At 40.3% G+C, this 27,801-nt stretch overlaps 1 protein-coding gene across 3 annotated transcripts in view; it reads left to right on the plus strand.

The window, feature by feature from the left end:
* Nucleotides 1-27,801, plus strand: part of LOC139120295 (hematopoietically-expressed homeobox protein hhex-like) — a 54,731-nt gene that overhangs the window by 706 nt on the left and 26,224 nt on the right. Inside the window, exon 1 of one of the 3 annotated variants that reach the window (XM_070684613.1) lies at nucleotides 10,008-10,308. The exons of 1 other annotated variant lie outside the window; for it this stretch is intronic. In XM_070684613.1, coding sequence (XP_070540714.1) covers nucleotides 10,252-10,308 — 57 coding nt within the window. In that variant the 5' untranslated portion in view covers nucleotides 10,008-10,251. Of the gene's footprint in view, nucleotides 1-10,007; nucleotides 10,309-24,777; nucleotides 24,858-27,801 lie in introns of those variants that run through there. One more of the 3 variants, XM_070684614.1, reaches the window with a different exon arrangement.

Consider the following 27,801-nt stretch of genomic DNA (forward strand, 5'->3'; position numbering starts at 1 on the left):
CAAGCGGTCCCCAAAGAAAATAAATGCCCTAAAATTAATGGCAGAGAAAATATTTGGCTCCCTCGTCGACTGCTCTTATGCATGCCCGACCTTTCTCATAAATATGAATTTAGCATATGTATGTTCTTCTGTTTTTTTTTGTGCCGTCGCCACGTGACAATCACTGCCTTCAGTGAGCATGCACCGGGCGAGTAAGAATGCCGGTGTTGTAGACAACTTTTTGCTGTTTACAGCTACCCTTTAACAATTCTAACCCCCACTGGGAGGTGTATACCCAGCCTTGTCGAGGTCGCCAACCCGTGGTACGCGCCGTGACCAGAACAACGGCTTCCAAGTCCATTCTTTTGCATTGGATTACAGTTAGACAGCGTGAAGCACTTCAGTCGGGCTTCGGACATGGGCAGCTTGAACCGCTACCTTTACAGAAAAAAAACCCTTCATCTATTTAAGTTTACAGTTTCCTTTATCAACATTTTCCTCGATTTGAACATGCCAGCCTATTCTACGAGTGGTAGTTCTTGAGCGACTCTCGATTGCACCTGAACAGGCTGCTATTGTCTTTTCGTCAATTGTAATTAACTTTCTCCTTTTCAGCGGAGGGCCCCAGGAGCTCTCACGAACTCTCTCCTAAAAAGAACCCATTTCGCTCTTCCACAAAATCAATGTATCGACCAGGCCGTCTCGCACAGCCATTTAAGCTGTAGAGGATAACACTTGTAAACAACTGCAAATGTCAAAAGCGCGTTCTGTTTTTATTCCACCGTAACTATTTTCCAGTTGACCGTTCTGACCCCAAGCCTCAAAATCAAATTCCCCAGAGGAAGTGATTTCCATCGGTTCTTCCGGCGGTGCACCTGTCGCTCGTCTGGCGAGATTTCACCGCGTTGTCTCACAGTGCTTTCTAGGAATACTTGAAGGAGTTTATTGCTTCTGTTGGAACCGAGCGTTCGGTCATTTCAGTCTATACCTTGCCTTGCAGGTGGTATATTTTGTTTCTCATCCGTGCGAGCCCCGAAGCCTCCGCTCATGAAATATTACTGAGGTATTGTGAAGGGATCGAGTTGAGGTGCGCTGTGTGCCACGGGGCATTGATCTGCGTCTTATTTGCGTACTAGCACGTACACAGTTTGAATTTGGGGGGGGAGGGGGCGATGGGGCTGGAGGATGGGGGTGTTAAGGTTAGTTCGGATATCTACCTCAGGTACCACGAAAGTAACAAACTCAAAATTAATAACATCTCTAACATAATAAGATACCATAATGATAACCTAACATAATGAAAACATAAACACAGTACTTGTGAGAAACCCGGACCCATTGGAAAAAATCCCCAAATTAACACCGTGACATTGCGCAAGTATCATTTACGTCACAAGTGTACACTTTGACTACGGGAGGAACGACGCATGGAACTCGTTTATGGTTAGGATGGGAAAAGTAGATGTCAAATATACGCATAAATTATGTTAATCAAAAGGACATGTTGGGGCAACATTTGAAACCATGCATGTAAATAACCGACGTTTGAACCATGATGTAACTGTGATAAGTCTATATGACGATATACCATAGAGCACCAGCCTTATGCATACAGTTTTCTTCGCGCGGGAAATTTCGTTCTATAGAGAGGTATCAACATTGCTTGAATCAATGATTGTCTCCCAGGAGACAAGGAAGCTTTTTAAAGGAGTTGATAATGTACTCAGCGAAGGTTAATAGTGTACTTTTATTTCGACCAAAGGCAGTAAGAAATCGCTTTCTGAAATTTATGGTCTTCAATTTTGCTTAACTCGATCATTTTAACACCGATATGAACAGAACGTGATCAAGAGAGGGGCCGATACTTCCTCGCTCGGTTGATCATCAACACCCCCCCCAAAAAAACCCCAACAAAACCAGCGTGTATTTTATTCTTTTTCACTTGTGCTCCAAGTCGGAATGCCTCGTTTTCCGGTCATTAAGACAGACCGTACGGAGTTTATAAAAAGTGACCATTTTCACCATATTCTAAGTTTTCCTATGTTTTCGAGGCGCTTGTATTCATTCCTGAGCGGTACGTGTTTTCAAGCTTTAGGTTTGCCCAAAGCCGCTTTAAGTGGAATTTCAAAATTCGAAAATACGGTCTGATCAAAGAAGTTTATGTTTGGTTTTTCGACATCAACTGTTTTCCAAGGCATGGCTCTAAGAAGAGAGGTAAATATTTGACCCGACTCAATGCCAGCGACAAAGCAATAGAAATCAGTTTTGCTCACTGACACTTGAAAAATTAAAACGTCAAAGCAGCGCAAACATGTTTGCTGATAGTACGCCTTCTAAATATCAATAAAAGACCATTGTCTGAGAGAAAACTCTGTTATACTTTCCCCTCTTAAACCCAATGGACTTTGTGATCATGTCTCGCAGTAACCAAATACTTGGAGATGTACGCCATCTACGGTAAACCCAAAGTAATCGTTGCACCCTGCCTGTGAACGTTACACCTTGTCCGGCAAGACGAGCACTTTAATACGGCAAAACACGCTCACAAAGGACATTCTGTGATAACTAAAAAAACTACTTCACGACAGAGAGGGTTGATATACTGTTCGCAGACTGACAACGTTGTTACCAGTTTTTACGAGCGAAGAGTTATGGATACTGGATCGATGTGACCGCGGGCACTAACGAGTGTCCTGCCAGTTTTTATTTCATCATAATGATGTGTGAATGCTCTGACATTGAAAACTGCACCCCTCATTATTTTCTTTGTCGGCAATCGCAACCTCATTACTCTTAATGTATTTTCGATAATAATTTGGTCTGGTTTTTTTTTAAGTACAGTTTCTTGTTCAAGTGCCAAAATCATGTTGAATGGTCTATTAATCATATGGTCAACAGAGTCTGTTTGTTACTGATGTCCAATGTCATTGTTAGTCCGTACCAGAGTCCATTTCTCAATGATAACATTTCATGATTAACACAATGCGGTTTATTCTCAAGGCTGATGATTATTTTTTTTCTTCAAAAAAACCAAAGGTAGGAGAATATTCGATTATTGCACAAAAATGGTGATAATTGTATCGAAGGTTACACCATAGGGTCTACAATTACAACAGTCACTCTGGAAATACATGACACTGGCATGGGTGAATATACGTGCATGGTGAAAGTTCAGAAACCATAGCCGTAAAACTATAAATTAAGTCTCTAAGCCGTAACGAATCTGTAGACCGTATCACCTTTACATCTAATAAATTCTGTCACTTCGATAAATTGCATCTTCGTTTTTAAGGTACAGAATCTCTAAACTTTCGTGGTATCATATTTTAATGAAGATGTTCAGCAAGTATCAGTCTGCGAGAGTCGTAAGTTTCGTTTCTATGCCGCTTTTCCTTCTTCTCCATCGTCGTCGTCATCATCATCAGGCCAAAGTAATTAAATTCTTTGTTTTGCGTCCCCACCCGCTTAGGTGTTTAAGGTTTTCATGAAAAACACACACAGTGTATTTGAATCGGAAATTTTAGGACATACCCGCTTAGCTTTCTGAACTAAAAATTTTGTTACAATTTTTTATTTGCTGCAATCAAATACATTGTGTTACTTTTCTTGTGTGTGTTTTTCAGCCTCTTAGACGTAAACCTTTTCCCATTTAGAGTGGACACAAAACAAAGAATTTAATTACTTTGGCCTGATCATCGTCATCATCATCATCATCATCATCATCATCATCCTCATCCTCATCCTCATCATCATTGTCTTCGTCGTCGTCGTCGTATTCGTCGGCTTCATCATCATCTTCATCATCATCATCATCATCAACATCATCATCATCATCATCATTATCATCATCATCAACATCATCATTATCATCATTACCATCATCATCATCATCATCATCATCATCATCATCATCATCATCATCATCATCATCATCCTCTTTGTCGCCGTCGTTGATATCGCTATTACAATCATCACTGTAGTCGTAGTTATCATTTCTTCATTAGTAGGTGTTTCAACAAGAGACTGTAAATCCAAAATAAACTGGAAAGAGCCAAAAGAATAAGAGAAAAACGAAATTAAAAAAAGCACTTCAAACTGCTTGAAGCATCGCGGAAAGGAGATTAAAAATTCACGCCACACAATGCAAGTTTCGCATATAATGTAAACGTCTCTATTTCGTTTAGCGCCCCCTGGAGTCCGGTAGCTGTGAAGTTTCCAGTAAACCTGAAGTCCGCCGGTTGCTAGTACATGTCAAAATACAATTTAGATAAATAAACCTTCGATAAACCTCATCCAAAGATGTTTTATTTAAAAGTAATGGAACATGCATTTGAGCAGGCAATGTTGAAACTTGCGACCCTACAACGTAGTGGTGACGTCTGGTCTTCTTCATCCGAAAAGGATAATCAATAATCCATCCTAATAAATGCTGGCCTAAAAATTGTGCAGGAAATCTGTTGGAATATATGTCAGACTGCATGTATATCGTACTCAGCCAGAGTGGATAAAAACACGCCCGACATATGTTTCTGGGTTATTTTGAGTGCATACTCGAGGGCTACTTTTCACGGCACGATGGTTACCAACAACCGGCAATGAATTGTTTCCGGTGTAACATTTCAACGGCCCCCGGCGACGATGCATGTTTCAAACTTTAAAAAAGCCTAGGAATTTACATATATGATACAGCATCGACATCAGTGATTGACGTGATTTTGTTTTAATCCACAACATCCTGGCTCGACATTCCCATCATATCTCAGAGAGAGAGAGAGAGAGAGAGAGAGAGAGAGAGAGAGAGAGAGAGAGAGAGAGAGAGAGAGAGAGAGAGAGAGAGAGAGAGAGAGAGAGAGAGAGAGAGAGAGAGAGAGTGTTTTAAAAATAGCACTTGCAAATTCCTTGCGTCGATTAAATTTCCATGTGAAGAAAGTACCGTATATCATTATTCACCACATCAGAATTTCTCATGTATCATAGAACATCGGCTCGGTTCATATCATAAACAGTCTAATCAGCACGAGACAATCCTAGCACGAAACAATCCTATGACATTTCTTCAGAAATTATATGCAATTACTGACACGGTATACTGAAAGATCCGTCGCTCCAATTCGCTCTCTACGCTCCCCCCCTCTTGAGGGGGGGGGGGGGGTTAGAGAGCGCCCTCGATCGACGGATCTTTCAGTCTACCGACACAGCTACACGAGTAGACATCACTCAGGAAGAAGGTATGCATGTCTTTCTGACATCTTAGGATGATCCGGTATATTTATGTCAAACATTTGCAAAGTCATTTCGAATCCTTTCCTTTTGGCCTTTGATCCCTAACTCAGAACCGCCATCAGTTACTTCAGACCCTTGTCTTCCCAATATTAAAATGGAATTTTCCTCACTCATGCATTTATATGCCCTTTGCTTAAGCCATCTATTTTTTACATCCATGCTTAAGCTTATATCGTTACCGTGGTCTATTCCGGTACACGTTCATGACTAGTGTAATTTTCTTAAATCTGTTACAGCTCCCTCGGAGATCTTAATTATGTTGGAATCAGGTGGATTCGTTAGAAACGAAAAATAATTTGCGATGATGGCGTTGACATTGTTAAAAATTAATAAGAATTGGACACATCTTTTGCAAACAAATCGAGTATCTTGATTATATGTCCGTATAATGAACGTTGCTTTCAACTTTGCCAATTCAGTGTTTCTGCCCGACTCCATCACGGCCGAGTCTGTACACCGCGTCCTTCACAGTGGGCTGAACTCGACACAGTTTAACCACGGTATGATTTCTGCGTAACAGCGCTGTATCGTGCACACCCCGTTGTATTTTGCACACTCATGTAAAGTTACCTTCACTCAAACCAGAAATTAAAAAGAAATTGGCAGAATCACGAGCGATAGCTTAAATCACAGACTTGAACCGAGCTCACAAATTTTGCGAGAAACTCAAAAATGAACGTGATGTGTATCGACTTGAGTCTATCAGTTTGACGCTGAGAGACAAGGGAATCTCACAGACGACAGACAATGCAGGCTCTGTCTGGACACAGAGAGACCACGAAGGACACCGCCAACGGCGGAAGTTACCCGATGGTGGCGACTAATGACTGATTCTGTTTGTTTTCTACACTATATTTTGTTTTTTAACAGATAACCATGGCGCCATGTATTGACTATACGTCAGCAGGTTATCAGGCTTGTTTGAATGATTGAGCAGCGATATAGATACTGGTCGGATCAGATCTTCTGGTTACAGCAGCGGACCATCCGATCAGAAGAAAACGGTTCTTACGGTGTCTGCGTTCCCTTCACACAAAAAACGAGAAATATTATTCTCGTTTGATTATTCCCCAATTTCCACTCTACAGTAACACGCAGGGAAGCTTTCATATTGTTTTCTTGGAAATCTCCTCTCTGAATAACCCATGTCCACTAAGTTCTCTTTCAGGGAATTTTAAAGCACAGTGGACATCGCGCGTCGGCCCACCTTGAACTGAGCTTTATATATATATATATATATATATATATATATATATATATATATATATATATATATATATATATATATATATATATATATATATATATATATATACATATATAATATATATATATATACATATATATATATATATTATATATATATATATATATATATATGTGTGTGTGTGTGTGTGTGTGTGTGTGTGTGTGTGTGTGTGTATGTGTATGTGATCTTTGCACGACAACTTATGTATAAGATGTAAAGATACACACACATATTGTGTGCTTGTGCATGTGCTTCTGTGTGTTTGTTGCATGCTGCACAGCTGTTACTCAAAAGTAAGCCACTGCGATTTGCAGACGTTTGTTTCATTTCCTTTGTTGATAATTGTTTAAGTAAAAACATATATTATTGTGGGATGTAATGACACTTGACAAATTTTCTTCTGGACAGAAGCGCTAACCAACGTTGACCATAGACCGTGTTATTCTACGGGTTATTGTGTAGAGAGACCAGCGGAGGCGATTTCAAGGAAGCATACGAGCGCCCTCAACAGAGAGACTGACATATCATTCGTCTTTTCCAATTGCAAGGCCGCCAACGGTGGAAAGGAGATGAAGAAGGGACAAATCCGATCTCTTTTTTGATACACATATTTCTTTAGAAGGGATCTATTTTGTAAGCTAAAACAGAAATGGCAATGGGTTGCTTCACAGGTGCTTGCAAAATTGATGGAATGAGCAGTCGGGGGGCAGAAACCTGCTTGGCGAGGCTTGGCCGAAGGTCGAGCCTTTGTTGTAATATCATGGTTATCGTGTCATCATACCTTCCTTTCTTTCATTACGCTATACACTAGCAGGTTTCTGACCCGACTGCTCATTCCATCAATTTTGCGAGCGTCTGTAGGTTTTATGGCGGATTGTGCATAAAATATATGATTTTTCACACATTAAACATGAACGGAAACCCGTTTGGTGTCATCATCTCTGTGCATGTCGGTGTTCATGCAAACCTTGCTATTGTTTTTTATTTCCCGATCCGGTTGCCATGCGAAATTTTATAGAGGGCGTTTCTTTTAACGATGATGGTTTTTCGGTATTGCTTTGCCAAACGCACTAAAACCACTCTTTTCTTGCGTTGTTTACACTTAACTACATAACAAGGTTGTCATAACCTGACTTTTCGTGTAAAATGTGTCCTGGAGAAGACGAGAGGTTGAAGTGGCAGTTCCGCCCTTTGTTCCAAAAAGTAAACGCCCGGTATATTGCCGCCTCATATTGGGGTTGTGCGAAACTTTTCTGGGGTCTTTAATTCTCCAGTCGACCAACGAGCATTGTTCTGAAACAGCTTCAGAGTCAAGTCGAGCTTCAGAGTGGTGACAAAATATTTAGGCGGAAGCGAAGGAAAGGGCACATTTTTATCGGCTTGTTGCATCTGACGCAGGCCATGGCGTCACTTCGTACGTGCTACCCGTCTGCTTGCCATCCCCCCTTTATCACGCCGTCCGCTCATATTAAACATCGGCGACTTCTCTCTATTGAAGACATCGATCATTGCGAGGACGCATTCCCGGGACCCTCGTTGGTTGTTGTAGTGAGGGCGGCGGCACGTCGACACGGTCTCCGCAGAATTCCGAAAGTGTCGCCCATCCGTTGTAGCAAACCAAACAACCGGACACAGCAGTTGTAACGTGGAGTGCTCTTCAGCGGCACAGTAATTTTGACTTAAAGATGTAAACGGCTGACTATATACGCCAATTGAACACCTATAAACTTCATTATTGGCGAGTCGAAGGTCAATAAAGAAGGTCTTTCACGAGTGTGTGTGATCGGGCGCTTCTGTAACATCAAAAGGGCGCGATAAAAACCTGGAAGGAGCGATTCAATTCCTCATTCAAAAAAGCGAGAATTTGATTGTCTTATCTTCCGTAAACAGCACCTGGATTGTCACACCTTGAATATCAAACTCTGTGTCGGGAGAGGCCCAGGTGACCTCGGAAATTCTCGGCGTGAGAACCGACATCAGCGGAGAATCCAACGTCACGGTGCCACCAAGTTGTTCGAATCTTGACTACTGTGGCATTGCTTGATCAAATTAATGTATTGTAACATAATCTTATCAATAAAATCTCCTCGATACACAATCTTACCCGCATTATATTGAAATTAAATGTCTACTGATTAATTGACAAATTAATCGAATTAATTTGTTACGGTTATCTTCTTTCATTACTAAAGTTTGTTTTTATAGCCTTTAACGCATGCGTAATAAAGGTAAGCCATGGACATCTGTCAGTATATATCAGTTTAATAAACTTGAAGCAATGATGGCCAGAAAACACATTCATTTTGTTCTTCATTCCCGAAACATGTTGAAATATTAATGCTGAAGTATTAGTTACAACCAAAACTGCAAAAGAGCTCTCGCAAAAGAGTGAGAGAGAGAGAGAGAGAGAGAGAGAGAGAGAGAGAGAGAGAGAGAGAGAGAGAGAGAGAGAGAGAGAGAGAGAGAGAGAGAGAGAGAGAGAGACAGACAGACAGACAGACAGACAGACAGACAGACAGACAGACAGACAGAGACAGACAGACAGAAACAGAGGGAGACATAGAGGAATAAATAGATAAAACTGGTTGTTGATAAATTTAATATTTTATCGTTATATCTCAAAATTGATTTTGATTGACACAGGATTGGTTCGTAGTGTCAGTGTTATCGTATTGATTGATGCGAGTTGAAACAAAGGTTCCGAGTTCCCGAAGAAAGGTTTTCAAAGTAAGATATACCCAGGCAATTTCATCATCCCATCTTCCGTTTCGCAAGTCATTATGCCGTTCATCTTCAATAGGAAGTTTAGGAGGGGAATTATAGATCACTGCTGTCAATTAAACGGGGCCGATATGCGCATCCCTGGTCAATTAATCTTAATAGTTACATCATTAACATGACTCGCAATCTAGTGAAATATCCGCCGTTCTAGATATACCAGAGCAAAGGTGATTCTCTCGTCGTGCTGCTCTATCAACACAGCAAGCTGCGGCACACCGTAACCATGCCCTCCCCCGGACAGAATTCCACCAGACTGTGTTTTCAGAGGGTTCAAGCGCATAGACCGTGGAGCTCGCTCCAGGGTCTATAGTTCAAGTTGCAGAGAAAAGCGGTCAAGTCAAGTGTGAGACCGAACGATTTGTTCTTGTCGTGTGATTTAGTCATTTACTGAAAAAAAAACAATGCTCCCTTTTTTCTCGTAAAGGTACACACTGCAAGAAAATCAACAAATCAACAATATGGCTGTTTGGAGGTTAATTTGAAAACGGTGTATTTGGACAGGGCAATCGGTTGCAAGGCTTATAGTGGTCTCCACGTTAGCGATGTGTCGACTGGCGCCAAGATGTGTGTACCCCTTATCTCCATACAGTGGCACCAACGAGTCCCAATACGTGGTTTTGTCAGTAATTGGTGCACACTTTAGGAACCGGTTATCTGCTAACACCGGGCTTTGATTCCGAGTATTGGATCACTCTACATGTTTAGTGCCAATCGATTTCCATCATTTGGCGAATCTAAATATGTCAAAGCGAAATAAATAACTCCGTCGTCGCTCTGATAGCCGTCCGTATAGACGGCGGCCGTCCCAGACACCCACACCCCTCGCTCATGTACATATCCAGGCGCGCAGTTCCAACCAGTCAGATTCTCGGAGGCCAGTCGTCATTTCCGTCTCGACATTGGCCAGACGGGGGAGTCTGAAGATTTCGCCCTTGTTTGCACGCTTTCAACCCACCGCGATGTGGTCGATGCCGAACAGTCTCGTGCCCCTAGAAGACCTGAGCGACGATGCCATGGTAAGATACAACAAAGTAAATCCATCCATATACAAAAGTTTTGCCCTTACAGATGCATAAAAAAGGGAAAAACAACGGCGAAAATATGCCTTTGAAATTTGTTTACATCTCACTTTATTTGACCCTAGTGTACTTTTACGTTGTTAGATATTTTGGCTTTTTTATCAAGGGTCCTAGTCAAGATGTGTGTAATTATCAAGGGTCCTAGTCAAGATGTGTGTAATTGATGAAAGCAATGGTACTTCTGCGATACCTTTTCACTTCATAACGTAACTCGAGCAACTTTTAGCCGAGGTAATACGGTATTATTAAAAGACTTTAATTCTCGCGCTTTGTGCGAAATGTCTGGCTGAACCGACGCTAAACGTCATCCAATTGACATTTTATCGTGTAGGAATGATAAAATTTTACCCAAGATACTGAGATATCGTGCATTCCTCGACACTGGGTCGTCCAAATGTTGCGCCCTTTCGGTCTGTTTGTAGCCCATGAAGACGCCGTTTATGGTCGTGCACCCACGCGCGTATACCGAAAAGCAGATGGCTCGCGTCTCCATTTGAATTGCCAAAAAGAAATTCCCACCAGGATCTTGAAATAATTTGTCTCATGTACACGATGTGAGAGTCAAAACAACATGTTTTAAACACGGAAACACAACACAACACAACGCAGCACTACACAACACAACACAACGGTAGACATGCAAACAGTCTACATACAAAGTCAATGTCGAAGCAACAGGTGGTTGGAATGTCATTGTCAGACACGCCGTTAAGATGGTGACGTCATAGTTAACACAGTTATATCCCGAGAACAAGATCAGCATCTCGAGTTAATGATGAACATGAAGAAGACGGACACTGTATGATATTTTTACACGTCATCATTGAGTGCAGTCCATTGTTGCAACGTTATGGGCCTTACCTGAAGTTTGTATGCTCATCTGACTTGGATTCACTGGCCTCAGTCGCTCGATCAACGGCAACGTAGGCTTGAAAGACGACAGGAAATTCATTGAATGACAACGCGGGTTTGAATAAGTTCAGTTCGTGGTCATTTTTGAAAAATGACAGGTTCCAGTTCTGAGTCCCAAAAGTCTCTAGCCGTACACGATATTCAACAGAGGCGTGCCGACTTCGATTCGTAACATTGCGATATTCGGTAATGGCGGACATGGTCGAATTTCTACACATCGCGGTGTTTGCGATAGCGCTGCGGTGAAATGTGGACAGACATAAAAATCCAGATTTTCAGTTAGCCACTCAAGCCAGAATTTTCAGCTGCTGAGAAGGAAACCCGTAGTCTTCACTAGGAACACAAACGTACGACTTTCCTTCGAGTGGGCGCCATGCTAACTTCAGTGATTTTTGACTGACGCCAGTAAGTGTGTCCCGTCCTCGACACCTTTTCCGCCGGTTTTGATAGTCCAGCCTGCCTGCCCTCAGCGGAGTTGACCGTGGTTTTATTGAACACTTGAACGACGGACATCGATGTGAATGTTCCATTGAGACTCGGAGTCATAAATAGTCAAATCACTGCCTCCGGTAGAGAAATCAAAATGTTGTTTTCTTCAGTTTTGTAAATTGAATCTTAAAATAATAGTCCAAACATGGTCAATTAAAAGGTCAAATAAGATAAGTATCATATTAGAAGATATTAGAGGGTTCTCATTTAAACTTCATAAATGAGCAGAAAGTTTTTACTTTGATCTGTCTTTTGAACTCGAAAAAGGCAACTTGATATATTAATAATAGAGGAGCTCATTATGTCAAAAAATACACATCAGTCTAAATTCGTCATTTTTCAAACTATGATGCAGTCTTTCAATTAGAAGCTTCATGTTTGCCCGAATTACGATTTTAAGTTTTTCAAACGCGGTTGATTAAATTCAGTCAAAATCACAAAAGAAGCTATGAAAATTCTGCCAAGTGGAATCCCCACGAGCACCAAAGGGGGCATTACCGCATTCTTTCGGTCAATCCTGCTGGCAATTTTGTTTTATCTTGTCGGTCAGTCTTGTAAGTTTAGCACCATGAAACACGCCGAAAGAGACGTCAACGACACATACATCAAGTCACGCTCATGCTCACAGCCAGGACGGAGTAAGAAGGCGACGGAATAAAGTGTTCACTAGAATGAAAATGCTGATGAACTCACAGAGAAACACAATCTCGACACACAGCGCAGCTGGGTTATTAACGATTCGTAATAACACTTTTTAGAAAGTTTTGGCAAGTGTTCGTTTCCTTCAGAACATAAAACATCATTCTAAAAAACCTTTCCGAAACGCAGTTATTTTTGAATCTGCCGTAGCTTTGCAGACGAAGAAACACAGCAAGTGTTCACAATTACACCTCACAAAACGGATTTGTATTAAAAAAAAGAAAATAACAGTCGAACTCTATCGCCGAACACCAGCTAAGAAACATAAACAAAGCTTATTCTGGTATTGTCTTCAATGTCGTGTAACCTTTCAGCCAAAACAAGTACCAACCAACCAACTAACTGTTCCATTTTACAATATATATATATATATATATATATATATATATATATATATATATATATATATATATATATATATATATATATATATATGTATACCAGTCGATTACATTTAAAACCTTAACTTTTTTATTCTAGTAAGTATACAGCTTAACACAATTTTATATCTTAGTTTGCCCTGACTTACCGCGGTGATTTTCTGTACAGTTGAACACAACAGATCAAAGTGTCCTGTGTGCTCGTGTTTGTTGATTTGGTGTTTTCCTGACCTCTTATTTTTGCTCTGATAACAGATTGTGTATTTTAAATGTTTTCCTGACCTCTCATTTTGTCGTGAATAAAAGCTTGTTTATTTTAAATTGCAAAATTTTAGACTTCAATAAAGTAAACATACACTCGGATATGTATATATATATATATATATATATATATATATATATATATATATATATGTATATATATATATATATATATATATATCGTTATATCACTTTGAAATATCTTATCGTTTATTTTAAATTCGTACAACCCATCCTCGTGCGCTCAATTCACAGCGTACAAACTCAACACGATGGCACGATTTTGGCAGCGGCCAATACGATTCCTTACTGCGAATGCGATGCAGACTGAAGTTCAAGGCGAGCAGCTGTAATTGGTTCAAATTCGTTCCCTCAATTCCTGAAAGACAGCACCAGATCAGACTGCTATCTCATATGCAAGCAAGCACAACCCCTCTACATGTACAAATTTATACCACAATAAGTAACCTTGTCCGGTGTTGTTTAATATGGCGTCTGCCTGACACGTTATTTCTTCACTCCATTTTGCCGTCGTGTTGTTCAAATAATCCGTTGCCAAGCGTCAGTTGGTGTTATGAGTTGTAAACAGTCATAACACTGGCGCGTTCGCTGTCTGCAGCCAATCACAGGCGATTATTACACACAATATACTCAAATCATCTTCTTTTCTTGTCCTCAAAGATGTAAACAAGCTTTTGCTTGGAACGTGATAGAACGGGGGTTAGAGGTCAGATATAATTACATAACCAGAAGTGCTACAGAGCAATTTGCTGGTTTCCTCTCACCATGAGCTCGTTACCAATACATTGATTTGGGCTCAAAGTAAACTTTGCAAATGTGAACTGCCATTGGTTAGGCGCTAATGAGCGTCTCGAATATCGAACGATTTCCGTGCATTCTTATGTGGCGACGTAAAACGGCTGAAACGTGTATTCTTGAATCGCTTGCACCGACAGAAGCCGTCCGCTCTTGTATGGCTATGGCATCGCAACCGTATTGAAACTATCTGCTTTGCGGGAGGTTAAAAATTGATGTTTACAAATTTTAGATACACTTTAAGGCGAAAATAAGACGAAGCTTGAACTAACAAGTGATTTTTAATTATTCTACCTCCTTCTCTGTTGCCTTGCCTTTGCTGTGTGTAGTGTGCGCGGGAAAATCTTTTCCGGGGAGAAGTTATTTCAGATCGCTACGGTGACATATCTGAGGCTGCTATCGTTCGCACCAATATGACTCTGCAAACAGAGTGCATACCAAACGAACAAACAAACAAACAGGCAAAAAGAATTAAACCTAATTAACAAACAAAAAACAAACAAACAAACCACCATTCATCTGCCTGTAAGGCTTATCACATTAATAGCAGTGAGCGGTATCACAGAGGTCTATATTTGGAGCTATCTTATCTTTCAGCTTCGATCCACATCACATATTGTGCATGCCACGTGAAGTAAGTGTGTGGAAACGGAGGTTTAAAAAAACAAGTATTTGAAGAGAAGTCATGCCCGGTTGATAGTTTGTTATTTGTTTCTTATCTATTAGCAACAGGAAACAATAAGTAACTTTAACAATCCAATTCTGATGATTAACTTCCCTTTTCTCCTTATCTACTTTCGAAATATCGTCTGACCCCGTTAACAGTTTTTCAACGGAAGCCTGTTTATCAAGCTTGTATTAACTTTCGGTTGGTATTGGCCATTTCTTACATTATCTGCTTTCAAGTTGTTTCTGAATAGTCTGTGCTCAGAACGTCTAGAGCATTGCCAAAGCTACAGATTGAAATCCATGGTTCTCGCATTAGTTCTGAGACATGTAGATTTTGACGAGTAACATGGCGTAAGTCTTTTGTTTTCCTTTGAAAGTTTTAAAATGTTGTTTTCGAGGCAACGCTGATACACTCTCTGCTGATTATGAAGGGGAACCTCGTTGATCTTCGTGTTATTGAGTAATAAACCACCCCAAACGACCAGTCTGCGATGTGACATGTATGCATGCACGAGAGATCGAAATATGAACCGATCAGAAGTGAGCGAATGATGGTCGCGTTCAAGTTGCCTTGCCTTTCTATTGCAATCATCAGAGTATTGAAATTCTGGCATGAAACGCTAAAACGGATTTTCTCTGACTGACAGCTTGCGCGCCTTCCAACTGTGGCATATCGCGAATATAGCACTATTATCTTTACGTCTCTGCCAATCAAACTTCTGCACTTGCGCCATCAATATACTGGTATTATGATATAATAAGTCCTGAAGGCGTATCATTGACCTGTCTTTTGTCAGTGTAATAACGGTGAGAAAAGGGATGCCAAGCCAATCATTACAGACTGCCAGAATTTGACACAAGGATCAAAATGCATGCCTTTAAGGAAACCCCGCCCTTTTAAATGAAATTCCTGTTCTGCAAGAATCAGTTCATCGATATTCATAATGACCGTAACAGCTTCGCTTGAAATTAAACTTAGCTGGTACAAGCACAATTATATCGAAATAAATGTCTTTCATTTGGTTGCAGATGTCGATGGTGAGACAACGCGCGTACATCATATTGCGAAACCTTGTTATTATTTATTGTTGCATTCTTCCGCGCTTTAAACCTGTCTCGTGATTCTTGAAATATGGTTTGTTATGTTTACATAGTACCGTGAAATTACAATAGCGGGGAATAATCCGATTAGCCTTTGTTCGTGTCTAGACATCTCGTCAGACGGGAACTGCGACTTTTCTCCACATGTTGTCCGGTTTCATTATGATTTCTGTTCGAGTGGAGGTTAGAGTGTACCGCATAGTTAGGCTTCATATTTACGGCAGTTCTCCGCCTCGAAAATGAAAGACTTAAAAAAACGTTTGCTAAAACTTTCCTCCAGTAAACTTTCGACCATCCTCTTTCAAACAAAAGAATAAAAAATCGGGAGGTCAGATTGTAACTTTTGGTACTAGAGAAACAAGTTTTTTAATGTTTCCCGATATTTGAAATTCAAAATGGCCGCCATCCCTGTGTTATCTCTTTGGGGATAAACAAAAATTCCCGCTTTTCACAAAACTAAGCCGTGAAAACTCTACTCAATAAGCTTCAAAATAGTCCCCCAAAAGTGGTAGGCCAAAAGAATATTGTTAAAGTTTCAGAGTCTAAATATCTGTCCACAAGGGGCACTCTACCTTAAAAACGGAAGACGGTTTGTCATAGGAAAGCAATTCAAAATGGGAGAAGTTCATTTTGTTGAAATGGTTAAAAACAAAATCACCTGTTGGCGCTCAGCAAAGGGTACAGGTATTGATTGACACCTGTGCAATTATTCATCGTCATCATTGTATACACTCAGTGTTTTTATGCGAGTATTCCATGTTTTTCTGATATCACAAAAATGTCAAAAAACGGTGACTTTGTCCCTTTAACAAACTCGCACTAGAATTCAGTCATCATCATGAAGGCTTGACATTGACATGTTCGAAAACTTCGCACTTCGACGTGAGTTTTGATGTAGAAAAATAAGATGTTCTTCACAGAAATATAATTACAGCATCACACTCTCTGAAGATTGAGATAGGTCGTTGGAACAATTCAAAGACCAGATAGACTAAGTGAGTTGTGTAGTTTGCAAGCAGTAGAGGATGAGTACCATTTTCTACTCATATATCCAATGTATAATGACCTGAGAGTCAAATGCATTTCTTCCTATTATTTTAACCCTCCTGTAATGTACAACTTCAAGATACTTCTTTCATCTCAAAATACTGCCACATTGAAAAAAATGAGTAACTATATTTTTCTAGCAACAAAACGCAGCAGAGAACTTGCCACCAATGCGTAAGTTAAGCATAGAATTGTTTTTGCTAATGCTTTTTTACTTGTAGATAAGTTGTTTTTCCCTTTTTTGTAGATGCAATTAATGCATCGGCTAGCCGGAGGCCATAATAACTGAAATAAACTGAAAAACAAACAAAAAACAACAAAAAAAATGCCAGAAGTACGTCAAAAACTTACATGCACTCAAGATCGAATGCACTCTAATGCTATAGATATTCTGACTTTCAAACTTATGCGATACACTTTTAGTCTACAACTTATCTGGGCTCATTTTGAAGAACATGGATTTTGAAAATCGACAACTTTATTTTTCCCCAGAGCGTTAACACGGGGATAGCGGCCATTTTGAATTTCAAGTGACGGTAAATATAGGGTCATTTGTTTCTCTCGCATAAAATTTTGTTGGGTGACCCCTGGTTTTTATTGTTCTTGATCTTGAAAGGTAGTGGTTTGAAGTGCCCTTGAGAAACCTTTCGCAAAAGTTTATGTATTTTTAACTTCGAGGGACGAACTACCTTAATCGATTTGAAAAAAAGAAGCGTAAGGGTGGTTTTGGTCTATAAGCCGCATCATAACGTATAACATAAAATCAGTCAACAGATCACTGAAAGAGGTTCCTAGATCTGAAGTCGCCAAATGTAAATCAGAAAATCATCAAGTATATTTTAATCCTAACACTGTGCCAGGCGCGCATGGTAATTACTCGACATCGTACCAACGCAACCAACGCATCTGTCGACCGACTCTAGGATCATAAACTCGTTCCCTCGCCTTAATGAGCGTATGAATTGAAAAAAAAATGGCGATCATTAAGAAGCAAAGAAAGGCTAGTCATGTCCTGCTGGGGTCAGAGGTGACGGCCCGATAAAATTAACGGATGGTTATGAACACAGTGGCGTATTGTATGAAGGACGATGATTCCTCTATTAATGTCGTTCTCATCGTATCACTCTACTTTAAAAAACGTTGGAAGACATTTAAAAGTAGATAGCATAGTCACAGGCGAGGGTACAGTTAAATAGGGCACCATACGGCCCATCTTTACAACACCAAACCTGCGAATCAAGCGCAGTTATAACTGGTGTTTTCGGAAGAGTTCCATGGGATTTGACCAGCAGAGATACCACATCATACATGCGTATTTCGCACTTGCACACATCCAATCGTCATTGGTTAAAACTTCGGTATTGACCCGACCTTAAAGATCAAGGGTGATCAATTCAACACGCAGAGGTCATTGAAGGTTAAGTATATAATACAATCTCACATAGTTGATCATGGCACTTGAGGTACATGGAAGAAAGGCATTCAGGTAGTTTCCTTGATTTTTGAATCTGAATATTGAGAGATAAAATTTGACTCACCATGCCCTGACAAAACTGACTTTTGACTCAGGTCAGGGGTTTTAAAAAACAAAACAAAAACGGACCTAGTACTGAGTACGATCACGATGCATACCCAACGTCAGTGTCTCTGTAGACAGTAGTCTGTAGACAACGTATAGCAGCCCTGTTCCCTTAATGAAAACAACGTACGGAGCCTCCCTATCGAGCTATGGAGTATTCTTCGGAAAACCGCGACCAGTAGGCTGTACCACTTGGTGTCTTGTCCACTTTGTCAGAAAGGGCGGGGGAGGGGGTGCTCACTCGATTATTATTAATTTGATGGATGTACAACTGTGTCGACTTGTTATCCAGCTGTTATATGGGGAATATGTAAACCAGTTTACACAAAATAGACCTTAGAGGAAGATTAGATAAGCAACGTGTCTTGGCAGTTGCCATGTTTAGTGACCATATCCAAAGCGGCTCACTGTCCCTAGTCTTCCCGATGTAACTTATGAATTGCATCGTCACGTGTCACACATACAAGTGGTACTTATCCCCAGTCGATTTTATGGGTAAAAGAACAATTTTGTCGTGAAATACATGTGTATATCGAAAGAAAATGTAAGACGCTACAGTTACATCGCAAATGAATAGTGTTGGGAAAAATACAATGGTTTTACAGACATACACGCAAAAATCTCCTCTAATTGCGTTGTTTCTCATCAAGTGCAGGCTGCATTCACAAATAACGGTTAGAGGGCGGGGGAGGGCAGGAGGAATGGTGATTGAAATCTTATAAATTACAGACCCCCTCAATACCCTCTATATGATCAAACTTTCAAGTGCCATCCCCTAATTATCATACAGCAGCATATTTATTAGGTATGCACGCGCAGTAAAATGAACATGTACCGGGCAGCTCTGCTCGCAGATGTTCGACGCTACCTGTTATTAGCAGTTTGTAGAACCATATTTCTGAGGCAAATTCTTAAATTGATTCATTTTAAATGCATCAGTGGACTTTTTGGATTTATCAATCTAAGTCGATTTTGGATAATCCAACTCTGGCCAGGTCAATGACACCTGTTGACGAGCACACAAAATGACGATCATGAGAGAGTATACATACATATTGTGATTCCTGGCTACATGATTTTGCCAAAGTGTGAAAAACTGATCACATTGACCTGCCAAAAATATTTTTTTTTCAAAATTACAAGACATATATGACTTAGATGCTGCTCAAAATTGACAATAGTGGAAGGTTAAAATATTCCACAAAATAAAACTTTTTTGTCTCAGAAATTTTGGATGTATTAATGGCAAATTTGTTAAAAAATAAATAATTCCATTTAGTCGCATATTTTTCATTTAAATTAGAGTATTTACTGTTCAAAGTTTTACTTTTGTGTTATTTTATGATGAAAATGTGAAAATTTAGAAAATCAAAAATTGTGACCCCATCCTTTTACTTTAATATTTGATTATTCTCATATGCTAGAATTCCAAAATTCCAGATACTTTCAAGTCTTCTGGTCTTCCATATCATGTGTTGCTCTCTGGCCTGATCTGGTGTACAAGTATATTTCACTGTCATGAGCGTCATTTGACCCAATTTTTTCTTCAACTACATCAGAGTCAGAGCTATCTCTGTCACTGCGAGTATGCAGTAACAGTGACACTGCAGTAGCAGGGCAGCTGTATAATCTTTGATAATTTTGACAACGTTTATGTTCAGTTTATACAACTGCATTCTTCTCCTACTCCCTACAGCATGTTGAACTGTCCAGTATTCAGCTTGCCAACACAGCCTGTGTATGTGTACTGTGCATTTGTATCATTGACAAATGGCTTTCAGTCTGGACTCTAATTCAATTATCACCCAATATATATTTATATATACAGGCTTTGTGGACAAACTGAATATTATGTTTTCTGCATGCTGTAGGGAGAGAGGAAGAAACAATTTGATATATTGCATAGAAATATTGAAAAAAACATCAACAGTTGCAGCTTTTGCCCCGTTACTAGGCCCACATATTTGTTTTTGAAGAAAACTCATACATGTTTAGAATTTTTCAAGATAACAGTCAAGAAATCAGGTTAACAAAATTGTTCTACACTTTAATTATTATTAACATTAGAACAATTGGATGACATAAAACGTTATTCAGTTTTCAGTGAATTAGCTAACAGACCTGGGAATCGGAAAATGCAAAAATTAAAGGGGAACCAAAACTTTTTCAAGCCCCCCTTATAGGTAGGGCAAAACTTTCACGTCCCCCTCGACTACCACCAAAATTTTCGAACCCCCTCAATTCCTCAGCCCCCTCACCGTTTTTTGTGAACGCAGCCTAAATGCCTCATTTTTTTGAGAGGCATACCCAGAGAGAGAGAGAGAGAGAGAGAGAGAGAGAGAGAGAGAGAGAGAGAGAGAGAGAGAGAGAGAGAGAGAGAGAGAGAGAGAGAGAGAGAGAGAGAGAGAGAGAGAGAGAGAGAAGACGCCGTCGGTGGACAGGACACAAATAGGGACAGACCTTTGTACACCAGTACATTGCAGCATACATGAAGAGAACCGCGTAAAGTCAAAGGGGAGATGGTATCGGTAGAGGGGAGGGGGAATTATTAACAGAGGCAGATAAACTCCTGTGAGCGCAGACTGAAAAACAAAGACACTAATGTGTTTTCTCCCGCGACCGGATGTGAGAGCCGGCAGAAACGAGCACGGATACCAGGAAGCAACGGACGCCGAACTGAAGGCGGACAGACAAGAACTCGGGAATTCGGAAGAGGGCGGGAGGTAAAGACAGGAGGAGAGAAATCTGTGCGATAAAGAACTAAAAGAATGCACATCCGACATGGCAAACACGCGGCAGAGGAAGATGCCCTGAACTCCGGATATGTGCGGGTCATAAAACAGAGATAAGACCAAAAATCGATTATTTGCGATCGTAGAAAATAAACTAGTCACCGTAATGCACGTATAGTTTTAAACGGAGCCAAGCTTTGATTAAAGTTCATTTTCAGGTCGTGACAAACTCTGTTGTCACTATAGGGAAAGACATGAAGTTTCATCTCTTCGTGTACAGTACAAGTTTACAAACTTCCTGGTTGGTAAGGCTACATAAAATGTCACTCAATAAAATCTCTCGGTAATATCTTTTAGTTGCACCATGTTAAAACATGGGACATGATTGAAAGAAATTAAAAAAACACATTCAGTATTTTAGTTCCCTATTTTACAATAGTTAAAAAACATAGTTGGTTGAATGCGACGCGTTTCATTCAAGTTTCATATTTTGCAATACCGGGAAAGGAGGTCAAAGTTCACACAAAGGAAAATTGATATTCTTTGCTGCATTTTTGAAAGTAAACGTCACGCTCTGTAATTGTCTTTCGATGCCAGAGGTAACTAATTTGACACGGCCTAGGCAAGGTAAAAACAACAGGTTATCTAATCTACCAAGATATCTCAGATGGCGTTATAGTACGGGCAATGATATCGGTCTATTTTAATAAACAAATCTAGATCCAATAATGCATTCTAAAGTGATAATATCTGTTTTGCAAGGCCATACAGATTAATTGGTATGTGTCTCTCAGACGGACTAGATTGCTCTGTAGACGGGGCTTTGCTGGGAAAAAGAACTGAAGGGAGGGGATTAAAATTTTTAATGAAAAACTCTCCTGCTACTTACAAGTGTTCTTCTCAAAGTGGAAAATCTCCACCCCGGGCCTGTGTACGCCCATCATTGAAGTGATTTGTTTCAGGACCCCTCCCCCCCACGTCTCCCACCAGCACTGACAAAAGGAGATTAAAATATATTACCGTATCGTGTTTTGTGCATATACCTCGGAATTGACATTTGTGAATTCTCTAAATGCCAGCACAGGCCGTAGACTTCTCATCATGCTGGTATTATTTTTGTACACAAAGCAGATGAGCTATGTCTTCCAACTTTTCTTCTCTCTCAAAACTCAAAAATGCTCACCACATAATATTCACAGTACCTCAATGTCAAGTTGCGATGACCTCTGTTCGCCAAAATCATATAAAATGTACGTCTCACCGGAGTTGCGCGCACGGAGTGACCCCTTTGAGCGCCATACACATCCATCGTACTTGTGTTTTTTCCTTTTAATCAATTACCTTTGAGAAACGAAATCAACGATTTCAAAGGAGGAAAGTCTTTTGTGGTAATATTTGGCTATACATGTTTTATGTAAGCGGTGATCGATTGTACATTTTTGAGGGTGAAACAAGCCCGGTAATTACTCGTTTGTTCTCTCCCTAATTATAAATGCAATTATTATATTAATTACATGGTAGTGCATATGAATGCATGGTATATAACCGATTCTGTAAGAATAGAAATGAATTATTTGTAAAACAGAATAAAAGTTTTATGCTCACACAATCCACTAATTGTGTCTCGATGGTAAAATTTTATAATATTCTACAAAACGTCAAAGGGTGTTTTTCGTTCCACCACTGCTAAGCATGTCAGTTTTTGGGGGCAAAGAAAATAAAACGTTATCATTAACAGTCCCTCCGAATATTCCTTATCCACTCCGAGCATTTTAATTTTGTCACTTGTTAGAGAGGGTAAGTCGTGTCGCAGGCATGTGTGCCCACATCTGACAGGCTGAAAATGGATAATAATAGTTAACGATGAAGCGTCGACAACCCATTCCGCATTATCATGGCTTTCTGGAGAGAAAAGAAAGAAAGCCCCTCGGGATGATTAGCAGTGACTAGGAAAAAATACGAATCCTTCGATTCGCCTTCAAACTCGCCCTCTCTCATTCACCCTAGCACCGAGACCGCCCGAGGGAGCGATGACGTCACGACTTGCAGCAATCGGCATTCGGAGCACGACTCTCAAGTGCCGGGTTCGACTGACTACAAATTGCGATTTTGTATAGTGGCTCTAAATAGCCTGGCTTTTTACGTGAGTTTTGCTTAATTGGAATAGAAAAGAAGGAAAAGGAGCGCCATTATCCTTCTAAATTTATCGCCAGATCTCGTTGGAAATATGTAGGGGACTCGATTTGCCTATTAGCGTATTAGGATGCAATAATAGCCGACAGTTTGTAGAATTCGTCGCTGGGCGATATGGCTTATCAATAGTTGGTCATACCGCTTATGTATGCATTCCGAGCGTACGAGAGGAGTCACTCGTCTCGGTGGAGGGGGCACTCTAACTTCATGATGTTGCCCATTTGTCTGTCTTAACGGACTCTGAACAATCGGCGTGTCAGGACCGTGCGGGCGAATGAAAAGCCCGCCGACTTCGCTAAGCACGGATAGATGTTGGAGTGTCTCTGACAGCCAGAATGAGTCGCTCCTTGTACCGCCGCGTCGGTAGTTAGTTTCGAAATCATCACCACTCTCTTTCTCTGCTGTATTTTGAAACTTCCTCCAAATCTCCCCACCCCCTCCCCCGCCAAAATCTTCCGCGGACGCTGCTTAAACGACCGTGATGGCACAAAATGCGGCGTCATTAATATCATTATGAGTAACGGAGAATCACGAATACAGGAGCGCGGGGTCAAGCTTTTTTGTTTTACCGCTTTTTTTAATCACTTTTTATGACGACGAAGGATTGAGTAATGTTCTCGAGAAACAAAGGACAGCCGAAAATCAAAGCAAAGAAGCCATGCAGGAATAGAATTAACCAGTTCTCTTAACTGATTTGTGTTTGAAATTGAGGATATTAAGGGAAAAGAACGCTGAGCGGAGAAAACACGCGAAGGGAAAAACACGCCCTGCAATGGTAGCTTAAAACGCTCACGTATGTAGCTTGTTATCGATGAAAGGGGACCGCACGACGGCGGTTTCCGATGCCAGTTTAGTACGGGTATAAGTGTCGCTAATAGCACGGAACAGGTCTCAAATTGAGCCAGAAATTGCCAAATTTAGCGGACTGTGTTGTCTTTATCAAAGGTAATCGATATGTCATTAAGAAAGGGATGGGGCACAGTACAGCTAGGAAACGACACCCGAGACATAACCCATCCAAAACAACAATAATCGACTAACAATGAGCGCCAGCTTCTCTCTTTGTTGGGAGATTGAGAGTCGATTTGGATGGAGAAAAATAGCGACGGCCATTTACAAACGAGTCTTTCAGTGGCCTGCAGACGACTCTAATAGACAGCTGACTATTCGGAACCAGCGAAACATAACCATCGTCCATTGAAGTGAGATCTGGCGCCAAAGCAGATTAGTACAAAATAAGCAAATCTTTGAAGTCAGCCTGCCGGCTTCACTTTCCTGCATCGCCAAGAAAGTGGCGCTCGCGAGGCCGACTCCCTCCGAGCGGCCTGTCCTGATTGGCTGGTCAAGTTTCTTCCCGGGCCAATCACAGTGCAACGATGTTCCACTCACCGAGAGATCGTTGGAGATTTTGATTCACCATCTATAGCGTAAGTTGATTATAAATGCTCTCCCTTTTGCTACGCCAGTTTTGGATTAAAAACTCTCTTCTCACTCAAGTGTACACAGGTTGAACGCTTGTGTTGCCTTTCCGAATTCTTTGGACTCGGAAGAAAGCGACCACCAGTTTTCTTCCAGTTTCTTCGACAAACGAACTTCTACCCGAAGACGGTAAGTTTTGCCGCACGACTGCTCGCATCCTTGACATTGTATACCCAGACAGATTTTGGGGTGGCTGATAGTGATTTTAGCCGTAGATGTATTTTTAAATTTAATAACATTTCTGTGTCAAATGTGACACGGTATATTCAAGCCATCAATGTTTTTTTCCGAAATTCTAAAAGCACAAGTTAACTAAATCCGATGGGCAAAAGGAGATCGATGTCATTGACATTAAACTTGGCATAAAAGTGACGTGCATACGTGGCAATCGGCTAAACCTTTCTATTATTTTTTGTGAGATACCTTTCAATCAATCGAAAGTCTAAATATTATTTGACACACGATAAGATATCTTGTAGGGCTTAAGCGAAAATTAATGTATATCTTTATAAAACATACACATACATGCATGAATATATCATTTATTTGAAAAAAATCAAGTTCGATTCATATTCAGATTAAAATGCTTTCATGAATAGAGATTCCCACAGGCGAAATGAAGATGAATATGATCCTCATTGAATGTTTGATTAGTGATTTTTTTAATACCAAATGAAAATAAAATGCAAACCAGATTCTATTCTGTGACATTTGTCTAAATTGAGCTTTGATCTCCACTTCTGAGCACATAGCGGGTGTATGATGCTGGCCGGGAAGTACCGTTTATAGGGGAACTGTACCGGTAGATAATGTCAGCGCTAGTTTGTTTGCTCTGGGGCACATTTTGGCGCCGTTCTGACTCCTTAAACCATCGCCCACTCACGCCGAAGCGATTATTTTCTCGCTTTGTATTTTCCTTTAAATGTGGGCAAACATTTTAGTTAGTTTTAGGGACAACTACACTCACCTTCTTCATACTACCCAGTTTATAGACATGGCATGGACCACTTTTCGCCCTGACAGGCCCTGTAGTTTATTCTGAACAAAAAAAAAAAGATTTGTGAAATTTCGCCGTTTTGCTACAAATCACCAACAGCTCTAATTACTACATGACCGTGATCACACACCGGTAAATTACTGAGCCCAAGTCCAACTGTAGGGAAAGTGAAGTGAATATCATAAACTAAAAACTTGAACATTGTTTTTCTTTTATTTACTGGCGACTTTTGACTCCGAAGTCCCGGCGATAATTTACAAGATGTCAGCTTGTGAATGTTATCTTTGAAATTCTGACAATTTTTACTCATACTCTTATGTTAAACTTAGCCTGCTTGACGCACAATTGACTACTAGAAGTACAGTTGAATTGACCCGAGCCTTTGATATATTTTCTATTATTTTCCTCCTTTGTAAGATTCACATTCTTGTTGCATTTTCCAAAATATGTCGCAACCCTGCAAAGTGTTCAACTTCTCTGCATGTTTGCACCTTCGTCCTCTGTTATTTTGACAACTGAATTCTAAATCCGGCCGACAACCCATTTGTTAAAGAAGAACAGTCCTTGTTGCTGGTACTCTCTCTCTCTCTCTCTCTCTCTCTGTCTCTGTCTCTGTCTCTCTCTCTCTCTTCTCTCTCTCTGTCTCTCTGTCTCTCTCTCTCTCTCTCTCTCTGTCTCTCATGCCTGAATATAACGCTTATCCAACATGCCTGTTTAAGTTGCTCAAATGACTGGCATAGTTGAATTTAATTTTGACATATTTCTATCATTTTCCTAGTTTTCAACTAGTCAACACGGCCTGCATCCTGTATTAATGAGCTTCCAAGTCGTATTGTCGAGAACTGAATTCTGGTCCGGACTCGAATTCATTTGTCAACAAAACCATCGCATTGTTGCAGTCGATGTATTGAGTTTGCGTGGCATGTATTTATATTGTACTTCAACATCATTTGGTGAGAACGAGAAGAAAAAGAAGTTGTGTTCCGACACACGAATAATGAAAGAATTATGAAAAAATGGTACACTATTGTCCCGGGTCTTAAGCAAGAGAGTCTGAGATCGGAGAGTTGTCTAACCTTTCTCAAGAAGCGCAAGCAGTCGATAATTCTAAGGGAGAAAACTTATTAGTGTAGCCTATGACGAAACAAACTAAAACCTTGATCTCCAATAAAACCATCAACCCGGCATGGCAATTGCTTTTCATATTCTAGCCGCAAACTATATCTGAACACGTAGGATAAACGGAATCTCTTGGTATTTCAAATTTCGTGACTTCTTCTAATACGATCGAATCAGAAAACACAATATCAAAGGAAATTTTGTGATATCTTGAATTATGAAGAAAAGTTAACATCCCCGGCTACTAGCCTATGGAGGTTAAAATCAAATCATCTCACCGGAGAAAATTGCTCTGGTATATTTGAAATATACTCGATCCGATGGTTGAAATGTACATTGCAAAATGGTGGCTGTGGATTTCATGGTTTTCAGTGTTGGGAATGAAACTGTGCTTAAGGTCGCGACTCAATACGCTATTAAAATTTTCACTTGTCGATGTTTGTTTCATAAAAAAAAATCAAAACTAATTTGTGTGATTCTGAAAGGGTAAAAAGATGGTGTCATGAGTTTAATATTCAGATTTTTCAACTCTGTGAAAATGACAGTTTCTTTGTTGGCATACTCGACATCCGAGCGCTCGAGTTTCACAGTTGCCGAGTCGCCCGTTCAGTTTTGAATTACTCGAAAATCGACGGGAGTTGAGCTATTACCACGAACACTAGTCAAATCTGCATATAATATTGGCTGAATTACGGACCCGGGTATGCTAGCGTTGAATTCCATCAAATGACGCGGTTTTTCAAAATGTGAAAAAAAATGAAAGTAAGGACTCCGCTCTTTACAGTCAAGTGAAGATGTGGAGGGGTGATTTAAAAAAAACGACACGAATTCATCGGATTGACATTTAACAATCGATCATCCATACATCTACTAATTGGAAGCCTGTTTCCCTCCAAAAAGAGGGATCGCAGCGACATTTAAGAATAAAAACCGCGGAGGAAAAAAATACATGAGCAT

This window comes from Ptychodera flava, chromosome 20 (genome assembly GCF_041260155.1).
Source record: "Ptychodera flava strain L36383 chromosome 20, AS_Pfla_20210202, whole genome shotgun sequence".
Lineage (NCBI taxonomy): Eukaryota > Metazoa > Hemichordata > Enteropneusta > Ptychoderidae > Ptychodera > Ptychodera flava.